This window comes from Trematomus bernacchii, unplaced genomic scaffold (genome assembly GCF_902827165.1).
Source record: "Trematomus bernacchii unplaced genomic scaffold, fTreBer1.1, whole genome shotgun sequence".
Classification (NCBI taxonomy): Eukaryota; Metazoa; Chordata; class Actinopteri; order Perciformes; family Nototheniidae; genus Trematomus; species Trematomus bernacchii.
Window position 1 is genome coordinate 9,133,683 of NW_022988050.1, and position 16,608 is coordinate 9,150,290.

The 16,608-nt window shown below is 41.8% G+C and overlaps 1 protein-coding gene across 1 annotated transcript in view; it reads right to left on the reverse strand.

Moving 5' to 3' along the window:
* Positions 1-5,405: 5,405 nt before the first annotated feature.
* LOC117473958 (carbohydrate sulfotransferase 15-like) overlaps positions 5,406-16,608 on the reverse strand; it is a 31,621-nt gene continuing 20,418 nt past the window's right edge. Inside the window, exons 4-8 of the mRNA XM_034119929.1 lie at positions 13,649-13,792; positions 10,187-10,343; positions 9,015-9,171; positions 6,581-6,728; positions 5,406-5,900 (exon numbers count right to left, since the gene is read on the reverse strand). Coding sequence (XP_033975820.1) covers positions 5,701-5,900; positions 6,581-6,728; positions 9,015-9,171; positions 10,187-10,343; positions 13,649-13,792 — 806 coding nt within the window. The 3' untranslated portion in view covers positions 5,406-5,700. The remainder of the gene's footprint in view (positions 5,901-6,580; positions 6,729-9,014; positions 9,172-10,186; positions 10,344-13,648; positions 13,793-16,608) is intronic.

Here is a 16,608-nt window from a genome sequence, read left to right on the forward strand (position 1 = left end):
GTCTCCTCTTCACACAGCACACTTTTCGCGGCACACGTACTTACAGCCAATCAGCTCTGAATGATTTGAGATGACGTATGGTGGGGATGGTAGCTCCGTGCCCCTCTGGTCATTATTTTTTTGCCACACACATTACATTACAAAATACTCTGAGCATGCGCAGTGTAGTTTTTACAGTCACGTTCACTTCACAGCGAGAGGAAGGGGCATAATCAGGTTTTGTCCCACATGGCTCTAAACAGCTCAATAGGCACACACTGTGACTGTAGACACACTAATTAGAAGAACACAGACTAAAACAGCAATGTACAGACGAATCAGATGATTAAACATGATCTTAAAATATATTTTATATATTTTTTTATTTATTTTTTTGCATTTTTGTAATCATTATTTGTAATACTTTCTGCTGACACTAGGTGGGGCTGTGCCCCACCTGCCCCTAATGACCAGTCGCCACTGAGCATTTCACAAAACGCCACAGCATTTCACAAAACACAACAGCATTTCACAAAACACAACAGCATTTCACAAAACGCCGCAACATTTCACAAAACGCCGCAGCATTTCACAAAACACAACAGCATTTCACAAAACACAACAGCATTTCAGAAAACACAACAGCATTTCAGAAAACACCACAGCATTTCACATTGGACGGAAAGGGTATTCCTTTAGGGAGAACACTTTTTTTTTGTGATTGGACAGAGCCAGCCAGAGAAGCACTGCTGTGATTGGTTGTTTTTGCTGCCAGTCAAGAAATGACGCTTCGTGATCGGTCAGCACCCGACAGCGCAACATGTCCCAACACATCAGCCGTTAGCTGTTAGCACACACTCAGAGCTCACAGCTCCTCATATCTGTTCAGAAACGAGACAAAAGTTAAACAAGTACAAACCATAGACTGTATATGTCATGGCGAATACAGTCGCTGCTTTATTTATGTCTGTATGACGTTGTTGTGAGTGTGGACGGAGCAGCTACAGGTTAGTTTAGCCTGATGGATCCGATTCCATTCAGAAAACACGCATTTTAAAAGCTTTTCGCCTGCCGTCTTGTCTGCAGACTTGTCAAAGCATTAATTCATGGTTTTTACTAACCGGTATCAGTATGTAGTTACTTCGGCATCACTTTAAAACGTGTATTACAATTAAATCATGGTCAATATGTTCATTTTGTTGTCGAGTTTCACCGCAGCTGTCAGTGTTTACTCCTGTCATTCAAACAAGACGTGCTGGAGAGGGGGCGGATCGATCAGGCTAAACTAACCTGTAGCTGCTCCGTCCACACTCACAACAGCGTCATACAGACATAAATAAAGCAGCGACTGTATTCGCCATGACATAGACAGTCTGTGGTTTGTACTTGTTTAACTTTTGTCCAGTTTCTGAACAGATATGAGGAGCTGTGAGCTCTGAGTGTGTGCTAACAGCTAACGGTTGATGTGTTGGGACATGTTGCGCTGTCGGGTGCTGACCAATCACGAAGCGTCATTTCTTGACTGGCAGCAAAAACAACCAATCACAGCAGTGCTTCTCTGGCTGGCTCTGTCCAATCACAAACAATAAGTGTTCTCCCTAAAGGAATACCCTTTCCGTCCAATGTGAAATGCTGTGGTGTTTTCTGAAATGCTGTTGTGTTTTCTGAAATGCTGTTGTGTTTTCTGAAATGCTGCGGCGTTTTGTGAAATGCTGCGGCGTTTTGTGAAATGCTGTTGTGTTTTGTGAAATGCTGTTGTGTTTTGTGAAATGCTGTTGTGTTTTGTGAAATGCTGTTGTGTTTTGTGAAATGCTGCGGCGTTTTCTGAAATGCTGCGGCGTTTTGTGAAATGCTGTGGTTTTTTCTGAAATGGTGTAGCGTTTTCTGAAATGCTGTTGCGTTTTCTGAAATGCTGTTGCGTTTTCTGAAATGCTGTAGCGTTTTCTGAAATGCTGTTGTGTTTTCTGAAATGCTGTGGTGTTTTGTGAAATGCTGTGGTGTCTTGCACTTCCGGGCCACCGTACTTTAGGCCTACAGTAAAATCGTTTACATGTTATGATAGCCAGCCAATACGTCTGGACCATAGACCATAAAGTCTATGCCCTGGGCCCAATAACCCATGGCCTACCTAAACAAAAATGAGTGTATGAATACAGAATTAGTTAGAGGATAACACTTCTGCCCTTTATACAGTCTAACAACAATTCATACATTAAAGTAACAGAAGTTAGGAGGATACTTGCAGCTGCACGTAAACATGACAAACGCCACTTGTTGCGGCAGAAATCAAGCGAACCTTTTTAAAGAACCGCCTGAGCTCCATTTTTAAAATACCGGGGACAACCGTACTTTAGTTATCATACTAAAGGCAACAGCTCATATGCTAACAATAAAAGCTAGCTGCTATGCTCACATAACGTTTTATACACAGCTAACATTTTTATCAACAATAACATTTCATTTGATGAAGGAATAATGGTTTGCTGCCTTCATTCAGGCAATGAGTAATTTACCTTGTCAGGTGTTGGTGCTATCAGAGATTAAGCTAGCTATTCATCAAACCCTACATAAACTTGTGCCTGAATGTATTATCTCCTTCTCCTCGTATTGCTGCTTCGACACAACACCGGGTATGACTTCTTCACTTCGGCAGGGTAAGTTGCTGCTATGCATTTTTGTAGTTAAGTGAGTCTTGGTTGTGTGCAGTTGGTGTTGATGTGCTTGGTTAGCCATAAGAGTTAGCAAGGCTGCTATTTAAACACTGTTGCCCCACGCATCTCAATGCTTGCTGTTTTTTTGTTTTTTTTGTTGCAGTTTTGTGAAACGTGCATTGTGAATTTTCCATGCTGTTCAATAGAGATGTAAACATTGACGCTGTCTTGCACAAAATCTATTTATGTGATGATTATTATTGACTGGGAAACTCAACGTGGCTTTTCATCACACAGACTGATGGGTCATATTATTACCACCCACTACTGACAATTTGCCTCACTGTTGACATCCTAATTCAATCTGCTGAGCTGCTGTCTTATGGTTTACCCTGCTGCTACACTATGCATTCAATACTGATTTAAGCACATTTCCATGAGGTAGGCTACATCTGATTTTGAAATCATACAAGAAGAGGTTGATAGTACCTTCTGCAGATGTCACATCTTACTTCATGTTGCAACATGTCAGATGGGTTTATATTCATCCATCTCAAATCACTCGATAGTTAACAATAGTTGGAGGTGTTTAGCCTCTTGAGGCTGAAGGTGTAGCATATTTCTCTCATAGTTTGGGGTACCATTTGCTCAGGCTTTTTCAAACCATGCTGTTGCTGCACCTGCTTCACCTTTTGCTCTTCATATTTGCTTTGATAAGCTTCCCCTCTACCACAGCATCCACATGAAGGCTCTGGTGTGATGTTCCCTTGGTTCAGTATCACTACTCCTATGATGTTCTTGTGGGTTGTGATGAGATTCTAAACCAAAATGACAAACGTCATCACCTCTGAATCTCATTATAAATCTGTTCCACTTGAGTTGGTTGACTGAGTGATTATGGTATCTAACAGATCTCTCTGTCATTTGTACTTTTGGAGTACTGAAGTCAATATTCAACACAGAGACATTGCTAAGACAGAGAGTGGGATCTTAGGCTAAATTGTGCATCGACAATTCCCTGGAGTTCTCTCAGCAACAGTAGTTGTCCAGTTTCCTGTCAGTCACTGTATTCTGATACAGCACTGACAGGGATGAAAGACGCTTGGATAATGTTTGTGAATTCCAAGGAAATTGAAGTTGGTTGGAGGCTTTCATTGAAGCAGAACCTCTTCAGCCAGCCAGATGCAACTGCAGACAATATGCAAATAATTTGTAGTCACTTTTCCTAGTCACATTGTTTTGAATTCACTAGGGATGAAGTAGTCAGCGCTGCATTATATAATTGTATGAGAGAGCTCCATTCCCTATTTTTGAGAAAAGCAACAAAAAGAACAAGAGGTCATGTTGTTAAATCATTTTAGAGAAAGCGTTCTCTATGCTTTTGCTCGTTTTAAAATTGAGCCATTTTTTTTGTGTTTACATCAAACTTAATCATCCAGATGTTGTTGATTTTAGGAAAAAGTTATTTTGTATAATGTTGCAATGCAAAGTCCAAACTATATATTATTTAGCAAAGTCTGCCCTCTGGTGGATAGACATTGCATGTTCCAATTTTAATATTTCCATTTTATTTATTTCAATAGTATCTCTTTCATTTAAATAATCAGCGGTGCTTGACATTGTTTTTAAACACATGACATTTATTTTCACTTAATCCTTTTATTTTTCACCCATTGGTTTCTGTCTATTTAGCTCAAAAGTCCTAAATTGCCAAGTTAATTTTAAGACTTAATGGCCTCAATCCAATCACAAACATTTCAGTTCGGCTTGCTAATGATTCAGTGTTTTCCATACCTGTTTTACAGAAGAAGGGTAAATTATTTTTGAAGGTTTGATCAGTTATTACAATGCTGCCTTTCAACTACCTTACTCACTAAACTTAATGAAAATACTCTTCATCAGTTAGAGTAGCTTTGAACTTAAAGGGGACCTATCATGCAAAATGCACTTTTGTACGTCTTTTATACATGAATATGTGTCCCCGGTGTTCCAGGGAACTCACCAAGTGTCAGAAAACACAACCCTCTCTATTTTCCTCCATACCCAAATCTCTAAAAAAGGGGCTGCAACGGATCTGATCAAAACTGATCCAGATTTGAACACTGTCCTGATGTCAGGACAGTGGCGCTACGGCTATTGGGCCAACTCCACCAATCAGGAGGAGACAGCCACGGCCATTGCCGTTCGAAAGCGCTGGAGACGCTGTAGTACATATGCCAGGCCTGTAGATGGTGCTGTTCTCACAGAATCTGCCCTTGCAAAAACAGAGCTAAAAAATATAAATATATATAAATATGCCTTATATAGGTATGGTCCTACACTATATTATTCAAATATAGCATGATAGGTCCACTTTAATTAATGTGCAAACACAGCACCAGTGTCCGCAGTTTGCATTTGAATGTGTCATTTATTAAATGTAATGTTTTAGTTTTATCCTTTGCTCTTCTACAATTGGTATTAACAGCGGTAGAAATTGATGACACTTTTAAAGTTGCATTGACGCGTGAATTCCACTAGAGGGTGATGTTGTTTCACTAAACTTGTGCTCTGAGTAAAGACACCTTCGTCCAGCTCGTTCCCGTACTATAAATACACTTAAAAGATGATGAATTATGATCAAGGCATACTGAACGTCTTTTATTTGATCGGATATATTCCAGCTATGTCGTACAAAGACGATGAAAAGAATGTCTCATCCTTTAAGTTCTGTTAACGGGCCATTCTTTAATTAATAAAACCAAACTTTTGAAAGACAACACAGGACTAGGAGAGCATAGCTTTGAATTCACTATTTAATTTGTACATCTGAAGGAAAAACCATCAAGATCTGCCATCTCTTACTCTCTTTTATTCACTCACTCTTTCTCACTCTCACACACACAAAATCCACACACTCTCTTGTGCTTTTTTCTATCTTTGATTCATCTCTGCTTTGATAACTTAGAAAATAATTTAAATAAAAAAACATTGATTTTCATGGGCACTTGAGAGAGATGAAGCTCAAACGAAGGGGCTGGCTGACAAATCAGTGGTTTCTTCTACTGAAGTAAAATGGGGGGTGGGGTCGTCAGAGTTTAGAGTTGTTCTCCCAAAGGAAGGAGTCATTGCGCAGCACTTTGGCCAATTTCCCGTTGAACGGCGTGTAGAAAGCCCGCAGGATCTCTTTAGTGATGGGCAGCATGGGTCCCAGGTTTTTGTCAGCCGGCCTCCTGGTGTTTGACGCCGGACTTCTTGTGATCTCGGACTCTATTTCTTTTGTCAGCGGCCCTGTAAAACACACAAACACTTTGGTCAACATCCCTTCCCTTTGGACCACTTCTGATTTTACCGCGGCTCTGAAGAAATGGAACAAAACTTGTTAAAGGACTCTTTTATGTCACTGTGTACCATCGGTGTTCCTGAGCAAGAGATTTGAAGCTCTGGGAGGTAATCACATCTGGGCTGATGTTGGCAGCTCTTTAAAGTCTGAGCTTTGGGGCAATTACTGTGGGATGCAGTGAGACGAGGGGGCTTCTTAACTACAGGGCACAACTGTATTTGACTGTCGCACTTGTAGTTTACTAACTGCAATCTACTGTATACCCCAAGGAAAGGTTGGAGTCTTTGATACTGAAAGAAGGTTTAAGAAAATCCAGAGCTGTATCTGAGGGGAATGTAATTTTGTTTCTAAGCTACAGGCTATACAAGACTTAACTGCTTTGAATCAACATAATGTTATAATGCAGTACATGCACTGCTCAATGTTAACATATAGTACATTTGCAGAGAACCCTAATTACTTCCCTTGAGTACTTTTAACTCTACATACAGACATTCATGGCTGGAACACATGCATTTAACGTTATCCGCACTTGTCTTTCGTGATCTGTTTTACATTGTAGTGATCAGAGTCCCCAGAGGGAGGATAGTAGACCACGATCACATGTTCGGGTGCGGTTCTTACTCACCCAGCTTTAGGAAGTCAAAGACTTTGTGCATTGTGTATTTCCTGTTGGAGGCGTGGTCTTCCAACCTCAGGACCAGAATCTGTTCCCTGTTGAAGACGGTCAGCCAGTCCATCAGGTACACAATGTACAGGCCAACCTGCAATCTGACCTAAGGACACAACACAGAAACAATCAATGTGAGATAACTAAGCTCTGTCCAAGAAACGTCCTCCTCAGCGGAAACACTCGGGGGTTTATGCATGGTTAAACTGCTTTGAGGAGATGAACAGTAGGAGGGAGGAGGGAGGGAATTCCACTATCGTTCTCTTTCATCTCCTCCTCGCGTACGGCTGCTAAAGGCACCATGTGGGCATGAGGACATGTGCTGCTATCATGTGGTGTGAGTGGTTGAGGGATTGGAGATAGATGAAGAGAATCAGGTGCTGTTTACACGGGAACGAAACGGGTTGTATCCGCTACTTTTCTCTTTCGTATAGCCGGTTCGTTCACACGAGGCCGTAACGGAACCGCGGAAACGGACCCCTAAAACGATAACGGGTCCCAAGGTGGATAGATCTGCGGACGGAATGCTCTGGGGGGGTCAAACGGCTCAGTGTGTACGTCCTATATGATAATTTTCCTGATAACGATGAAGCCATAGCCCCGCCTCTCCCCACCTCTGCTGTCAGTAGCTACTGCTACTGCTACTGACCATGCTACAGATGTTAGTGCAACATCTACAGCTCCTCTACCACAACCATCAGCAACAAGTGGACGTGGAGAAATAGATGAACTACATGTTGCTAAATCCACTGCGGAGAATAAACAGAAGGGCAACCAGGCAACCATGGCAACCATGCTCGGGGGTCTTCTTCGCTGCTTTTGGTGTATTTTGTGGCGGAAGTACAGCGCCACTTACAGGCCCGGCATATGTACTACAGCGTCTCCAGCGGGTCGAGCGGTCTCGTGTGAAGGGACACGTTTATTGAGCCGTATCCATGTGAACTAAATACTTTTTTGATATCGAATTCGGTTAGTTTGCGTTTCGTTTGCGTTCCCGTATAAATGGGGCCTCAGAAATCACCACTTGCCAGTAGAGCAGATACTCACTTTATAACACTGCATGATGTTGTTGTACATCCCATTGATTGTGATGGGTACATTTTGTTGACATCTTAAATGTATTTTCAACTCCAAAAAATAATTTGTCTGTGAGACTTCAGCAGAGTGTTTTGCAGGTAGGGTAATTGTTGATGAAATTGATTGTTTTATTCCCTTGTGACAGTTCATTGCAAAACAGTAGGCATTAACTAAATTCCTTGTAACTGGGAAAGGAATCGTTTTGTCTTCTTTTTGCCTCTTTTGCAAAACTGAAAAGGCATTCAGAACAAATGATTACAGGCCAGCAACTCTTCCTTTGTTTAATCAATTTGGTACAACAGTGACGGCCAATTGTGTTCTCATGCTGGAGTTTATTCCTCTTTTCTGCCCGGACTTTAATCTGAGCTTAACCACTTTTATCGAGGATCCACAGGCATGAGACCTCTGTATGGACAGCTGTAAAGCTTTTCATGGTTTAATAACTCTGAGGAGATATTAGCGGATGGACAATTAGGCCAGCGGCACATAGCGGGCTCCCTGTGGGTCGTAAAGCTTGTCAGGAGGGGAGGACCTCTGAGTATGAGGCAGCCTGAAGGGGGAACCAAAAGAAAGACGGTCTCCTCCTCCCTCTCTCAGCCAGTCTGACTCAAGGCACTCTGGGAAAAGTTGGCCAGGGGCCGAACACTGGGACCCTGCACTGGCTGATACTTGGGCCGTTTCTCAATCGCGAGGATGCTGGCTTGGTAGCGCAGCCGAGCCGAGCATCTTGCTTCAGAAGCAAGGCAAGAATACTTCCTGGCATTCGGAAAACGAAGAGTGGAACAGCAAGTGTGCAGGTGTGCGTCATATGAGAGGCCCCGCCTTACATCTTCCGCCACAGATTTGGGGAAATTGGTCCATGCGCAAAGCATTGTGGGGATTTTAAGGACGCGAAGTCTACCCATGTGCAGCCTCGAAATTTCCCCCAAACCAAGGACGCGGCCTCGGTGGAATTCCAAGTATGCTGGAGATTGGAACAGTCCTTCGGCGGCACTCGATGACGTAGCATCCTTGAAATATTGGCTTGGAAGCCAATATCCTCGCGATTGAGAAACGGCCTTGGTCTTTTTTGTCAGAAAGAAGTTCACACTAACTTGATTTTCTAGCACAAAGCTCAGCTCTGCCCGGCTCTGTGTTGCCAATCCCTTTCAAAAAGTCCGGCCTGCGAGCTTTAGCATTTGCTAATGAAGTGTGCATTTCACTCCATCTGTCCTTTTCACTCCTTTATTCTATTTCTTTCTTCCCACCAGAAGAAACGCCGGTCGCTAAAGTGTGGTTTTCTGCAGGACAATGGCGGGAGGGAGGGGACACTCACTGGCATGGCATTGTTGACAGTAGTGTTGTAGACACAGGAGCGCATTGTGTACTCCAGAAGGCACCCCTCGAATAACTGCAGCGACTCCGACACCTTCTCGTGGAAATCCTCTGCAGACTTGTTGGCAATACCAAAGTAAAGGTAGTCAGAGTAGAGCCTGCGAGACAAAAGAGACGTACGTGAACACATTTGAATAGTACAATTTCAATTTTGCATAGACATTTGATGCTTTGAAGTATTTAAAGATACACATATTTTAAATGAAGCAGGTTTTTACCTTAAATGAAATGTTCCTGCAGCTACACATCACTGCAGTCTACAGGAAAACTATACAGGATTGTGCTGTTTACAATTAAGATAATGTTTCCAGTTGTACAAAGTTAAGTAAACAATTGCCAAAGGCTGTCACTGGAACTTCATGACTTGGATGACTTTGGCTGGAAAGGATAGCTATCACAGAATCATACGTGTTTTGCGTTGTAATTGATTGCCATTGAGTTGATGCAGGATGGGTATTCTCTATTGAGTCAGTTTATTCAATGAACAACATTCAAAAAGGGTGGTCATCAAATCCAGCATGACAGTTTTTAATGGAGTGCATTTATCTCCAGCCAAAGATATCAATGATGGGCAACTAAAAGGGAATAGGGGATCTGAGAGCCCGGGAACTTTGGAGCATACAAATTGCATGATATGGAGGAAGCTATTGATCCTGGGAATCACTTTTATGGCAGTATGCATAATCATTATGAATACTAAACTTAAGAGTGGTTTAATGAGAATACGGATGGAGTAATATAAATAATGCATTTTAATGGGGCATTTCAATAGGAGAAATGGGAGAACAAAGAAAAGGAACTTGTCCAGAGATTCTATGAAGTAAAAATCAATTTTAACAGCATAAGGTAATCCTTGTTTAAACAAAATGTCTTGCAGGCATTCAGCATGAAAAACCGCCACATATCTGATTAAGACATCGTAATGAAATGCCTGTGACAAGCTGATTAAAAGGCAACAAATCTTCTGTGACAGCAGCTCCTTTGTTTCCTATACAGGGAAAGTATCTGTCTGTGTAGCAGTGTATGATGGAGGCACAAAGGCAGGCTTGTCAGAGTGGTATCGTAGCTGGCATTGCAGAGCAGATCTGCAGTGAAAACAGGGATTACTTCTACCTTTCCACCGGGTCCCTGAGCATGATGATGAAGCGGGCGTCGGGCTGCAGGGCGTGGACGAAGTCCTGGATAAGGAAGGGAGGCTCCCCCTTTGTGGTGTTGTCATAGAAATACATCCAGGCGTTGTTATCCCACATGGTGGACGCGCTGGCTTCTCCTGCAAAATACACCCACAGTGGTTCAAATGAAAACATGCGCACAGATTGAACACATCTATTTGTGCAGAGACAAAGAACACATACATGCACAGATATACATGTTTATAGTTTTATCTCCATTTGGAGTTACATTTGATATGTGTAGTTGAATATGCAGGACCCATTGTTTCAGACTTTCGAAAGCAGCACTTTCTTTAATTCATTTATTAGTTCACTCTTTTAGCAACTACTTTGAAAACCAAGTCTTTTCTGAAGCCAAAAATGAAAAATTATTCATAGTTCCAGCTTCTCAAAGTTTCTTTGCTTCTTTCTTTTCTTTTCTTATATACAATGTGAATGTGAATATCTTTGAGTTATGGACTTAATATCCAGAAAAGCACAACATCTTACATCATCATAGGCTCTGGGAAAATGTAATGGACAATTTAAACAATTTGTATGACCTTTTTTAGACTAAATTAGCTGATTTATAGATCAATCAGGAAAATAATGGGCAATGGGATTTTGACAACGAAGATGAAGTGGCAGCTCTAGTTAAAACCAATTTACAAATGCACTCTTTATGCACTCTTCATGCACTCATGCATTTGAAAGTTATGTTTCCTGCTTTTAAAAGACACTTGCAATTTAGTTTGTACACTTTTTTGTCGCATTGCCAAAGAATTCACAGGGCCATTTTGGATGATTCTTGCCATTGATGATTGAAACTTGCAGGCATTCACATTCACAACAGCATCCTTTCTTTGCACCCTTGATTGAAGGGTGAATACCTTAAACGTGAGGGAAATTGGGCAAGTACATAAGGTATTACTCGAGGAGGACACAGCATGATCCTAACACTCATGCAACAAGTCAATAACAAGAAAGTGCAAAAAAAAGGGAGAGCAATGACTTCTGGAACTGAGAGTAGAGTAGCGGAAGGACTGCAATCAGTCCTGGTGCTCATAACAAGTCAGAGGACGTCGTTTCTCAAACATTTTGAGAGCAGGAATTTTATCAGGCTGAGCTAAGAAATGATATCCAGGATTCATTAGGCTGTCTGTTCCTTCATTATCCTCTTATCTGGGGAGTGAAGCTGTGATGTATTTGGAGGGAACTCAACACAGGCCTTATCTGCCTCGCTTCCTCAGAGGAAGGGATGATAGCCAGGGCCTATTTTCTATGATGACGGTTAGAGTGAAACAGGATCGCTGCTAATGCTGTTATGCTTGAACTGATGCAAGCTGTGATCAAGTATATTTAAAGGTCTCGGTGTCCATTAACAGGGCTTATTTGGCTCCACAGGGAGAGGATCCTGACCAGCATGCCTCTGGTGTCGGCCTCCTGTTGAAGAGAGTCCGAAGATCCTGGCCACAGGCCTGCACCTTGCTGGGCTGTCCCAGAGCATGATCTGAATACTGAGCGTGGCTCTGGCACACTCCCCCCCCCCCCCCCCCCCTTTTTAAATAGATTATTTATTTAAAGAGGGAAACAAAGCAGGGCGGCATGCTAAGCTGCGCTCAATGCAGCAACTCAGGCTGGTCTGAAAAGGCTATTGTTACAAACTTGAATCAGTTTTTCTTTACAGCTGAGCAGTTATTTCAGGTTGTGTTTGCATGATGGGAAAAGACAGAGGCAGATGGATGGCGCTGGGAGCAGGATATGCAGATAGAGGATGGTAGATTGTAAGACTTCTGCACCCCTCCACGGATATTATTGCTGCCCTGACACACAAAAAACAATGATTCCTTTTTTATACAGCACTTCAATGAAGTAGCTAAGTGAAGCAGAAGGAAGTCCAGTATCATTAAGCTGTTAGAGCCTCTCTCTATGGCTGAGTCACCAGCTCTCTTAAAAAAATCACCATCACTCGCCGGAGTGAAAGTGGCTGCTACGGAGCAGCTCTGGGCCTCCGCCCCGCTACCTGCTGCTTTAACAGCAGCTTTGTGATATTGCAGGGGAGATTACATTTGATGTTCCAGGCAAGTGCCAGCTTTCCCCGAGCCAAACGCTATGGGCTGCAGCCGGACGAGGGCACAGAGTTATGTCAGTCCAACTTCCTCACACAGGTCAACGCGCTGATACCTGAGTAGCTAATATGATGCAGAACAGGGAGGGCAGCTTAGGCCGTCCTGACATGATGTGACACTCTGACAGGAAGGCACAGATTACACTGAACAGGAAATGTTTATGGAACTGAAACTGCCTGGAGATCTGATTAGAAAGATGGTAGACTGTTTTCACTTGTTACTGGTTCCTTTACTTAAATGTGTTATTCTTTAGATAATCATTCTGAAATAGAGCAGAGGTGCTTTAATGGAAGAGACATTAGAGCAACTTCCTAGAATAGTTTGCCACTCAAAGGTTGCTAGTCTCACATGATGCATTGCCTCTCTTGCTTATTGTAAAAAGCTGATTTTGATACTGAGTGTCTAGGTTACAGTTGCTGTTTTTTTCAAATATGTTTTGAGTTCTAGAAAAAAAGAAGAAGCGGGTGTGGGGTCAGATAAGAGTTGAACAAAAGTCAGTGGTTAGTTTGTAAAATTTGGTTTGCCTTTATTCAGGGTCCCACATAAACACTTGAAAACTGGTGTACCGTCAATGTTTTTGGCCCAATATTAGCTATCAGCCGAAGTGGCCTACTAAATCTGACACACCATACTTTTCAAGTTACTATTTTTATATGACTTGAGTGAATGTTTATGATAATGTTTATGTAAATGAGAAGACATCACAAATTAGATTGGCTTTATTTTAGTGCATCAATCCATTAAAATGTGCCCTGATTCAGATTCTTACTCTGGGCCCAGGACATTGGAGTACCTTTTATAATAAATCTCTGGAGTGTCAGCGTTTGAAAGTTGGATTAAAACGTTGATACTTTCCATCCCATTTATATCAAGGGCAGTACTTAATAAAGTGGATAGCTTGTGTATGTTAAGTCTCTATAAAGACGCCACAGATAGTGACTCAACCCTTTTTGTCACCAGTGACTCTGGCACTTTACCACTAATGTTCAATCCAAATAAAACATCAACAAAATATTTTCCAGAATACACATCATGTGGGTTTGAGCTTTGCACATGGGCCTTGTTTTCAGTTGCATTTATGATTGTGTTTATACTCTGCACTTGCCACTAATTACCATATGGAAAGAAATGTTCATCCATTTGATGCTCAAAGAAAACAAGTGAATTAGTTCAAAAAAAATCCATTGGTAAGGAACAATCCAGATTGAATGGAATTGACTGCAAATTATTGTAATACCTTTTACTACATTGAACCTCATAGTATTGACCGACCAATGTAAAGTCATGTGTCTTACCTATGATGATGTTAGGTTGGCTGGGGCTTCCAATGGCATTTGCTGTGAGGTTGCCCTGGATTTGGTTTGCAGCCTGATCAAACAAGTCCAGATAGTCCTCCACTGGGTACCGGTCATGAAAGCCCTCGCTCAGACGGATGATACCTGATGGAGGAAGAAGACAGGCATGGTAAATACACTTTGTGGGGTATAATTACATTTTTAGTGCATGTTAAGATTGGTTGGCAAGTTATCAGGAATTTCTGTTTGGTTGAGAATCTGAGTCATCTCTGTGTGTCCATTTAGGTTTTATTTGTTTTGGCTTGCCCTCTTCTCTCCATGTGTTTCCATGATTACACTAAAGGAGGTCAATAGGCTTCTGTGTGGCCTTATACATTCCAAGTTTAAATCCAATCCAAATTTAGAAGGAAATGCTGACCCCGCTTATTTTTCCCTGTTTCCAGTTAAGGACCAATGTCATCTTAATGCTTCACATGCAGGTTTAGTAAATATGTTTCCCATCTGAGCCATTGTGGGTTTTCAGTATACTTACTAAGAGATTGTTGGGATACAGGGACTTTGGAGTATCTATGAGACATGAGAATATTAAGGATGCTCAGGCCTCTGTGTCTTTCAAGTGTGATTTGCTGGTTTTACAGTTCTTTAGTTACCAAGAAAACATGATTGGAAAACTCTAGTAAACTCTCTAAACACGCAGCATGCGTCATTATAATTTCAGAAGGGTTTACACTTGTAAACACACGACGTGTGATGGTGCTTGTGTGCGTGTCGCCTCAGGACTTTGTTTTCATCCCTTTTAGCTTTTTGATGTGAATGAAGTGGCACATGATTTCTAAACAGCCTGTGTTTCTTGATGGGCACTGTGTACTCCTGGCACATCTGCTTAAGATTCAAACTTCTCCTCTCGGAAAGTTATGTGACGCGCATCGCATCAAATCACCTTTTCACTGCCTCGAACGAGCAGAGCCTTGAGGGGAACGAAATAAATAAATACAAAACAAGACCATTTGAATTCAGAATGTTCTCAAATGATGCCTTAAGAGAAAAGTGCTGATTACCAGTGCATAGCTTTAAGTGAAACACTACAAGGGACAGGGAGAGTGGCAGCAAAGATGAAGGGATGAGGAGTAGGGGGGAGGTGGGGGGGGGGTAGCTGAGTGGGACCTATGTCCTTAGGATACAGCTGCATTTGCTGCCCCAAACTCCACAAAAACACAAGGCAGACAAATTAAGGCAAACAACTCATCCACATCCAGCCGCTTTACAAGCTACAAATAATTATCAACTCAAACTGAACACAACACATCAAATTAAGTCTTGCATGCACGCTGATCAATCCTCCCGTTTAGGTTGTGTGAGCCTCAGAGGGATTAAGGGCATAGTCAGCAACTGGCTAAACTTCAAAAGCACCATTTTGACTGCAACATTTAAGCCTCTTTTTGATATTTGCGGAAAGAATTTGGATGAAATTTGGCCAATACTGTACGTAGTTCCCTCACAAGTAATATGCCAAAACCCCTTAGGTGAAATTAATAAAATCATTAAGTAATTTTTAGTCGTATAGCTACAGGCAAACAAATATGTATGTATCAGTCATTGCTGAGCAGTCCTCCACAGTGAAAATGTAGCATTCAAAAATGGAGTTCTCATGCTGCACTGATGTGATAATGCGGAATCATGAGATAATCTAAATCCTGTACGTGCGCTTCCTTTAACTTCTAAAGTACTGATTCCGTAATCAGAGCTGACTTTGAACAGTTTTGTGCACTACAGTTTAACTGCTGCTCTTCACAAATGTAGACACACATGGGTGTCACACACACGTACACACACACTGACTCACACTCCTGACGCCTGCTTCTTGAGCTGTTGAAGATCCTCCATTATTCATGGGTCTTAATGGCAGTTATAAAAGAAAACAAAAAGCATAGTATTTATTAAGAATAAGGATTTGCCTTCATTTGGAAGCAAAAACAGTCACCCTACCAAACCAAAGGAGCAGTTCAACAAAGCATCTGCAAGTTAAATAAGGGGGTTGGACTTGTTTTAATAGGGTTTTTAGTTTACCCGCATAGTCCTACTCCAGATCCCTCATGGCTTTTAAACCCATCTGTGGTGGTGTGGTGGTTCTTTCAACATCACAGACGCACATGGTGAAGCAAACACACGATGGCATCAACGCATTTAGAAGATGCCATACTACCAAATGTCTACAGCGAGGCAGCTTTTACAGTACCTCACGACGCACAGTTTGACGGTTGATCTCTTTGTTTGAGAAAATGACACATTACCACCTGTTCAAACTCCATGAAAAAACTGCGTAAACAAGGTTATGGCAGTAGTTTGTGAATGTGTCTAGAAAAAACTGAAACTGAATATGTGATAATGCATTTCCTCAAATATTTCCTCAAACGGCATAGAATTAATTATGCCTCTAGGAGCTAGTAAAACATGCCACAGCTCCCTCTATAAAATCAAATGATTGCTGTTGAATAAAATACACTTAACTTTTAAATAGAAGCACAAAATCCACAGTGTGTAGAAATGGAGCAGCCATAAAGCAAGAACTAGAAAGACGTTCATGGTGGAAAAGTGTGTCATGAGGAACAAGTGCAGGAAACGGTGCACCCACACGTGTGGGTTCAAAGTGTGCGAGGAGGCTTCACATGCTGTGTTTTCGTCGTGTTCTTTTGTAGGCATTTCTACCACAGAGACAAATCTACGCACACGATGATGATAGTGATGAGGAAGCAGTTAGTCTAGATTATTGTGCGTATCGTCCTAGTTGAGCGGTTAATGAGCACAGCCACTGCATGAGCTCGCATATCAAGATGGGGAAGTTGCAGTTGTAGGATGTGAAATGATAGTGATTGTGTACAAACCACACAGTAGGTGTAAGCAGAAATACGATTAGCATTAAAAATGTTGAATGTAGGAGGCAATAAAGAAATTAAATACAC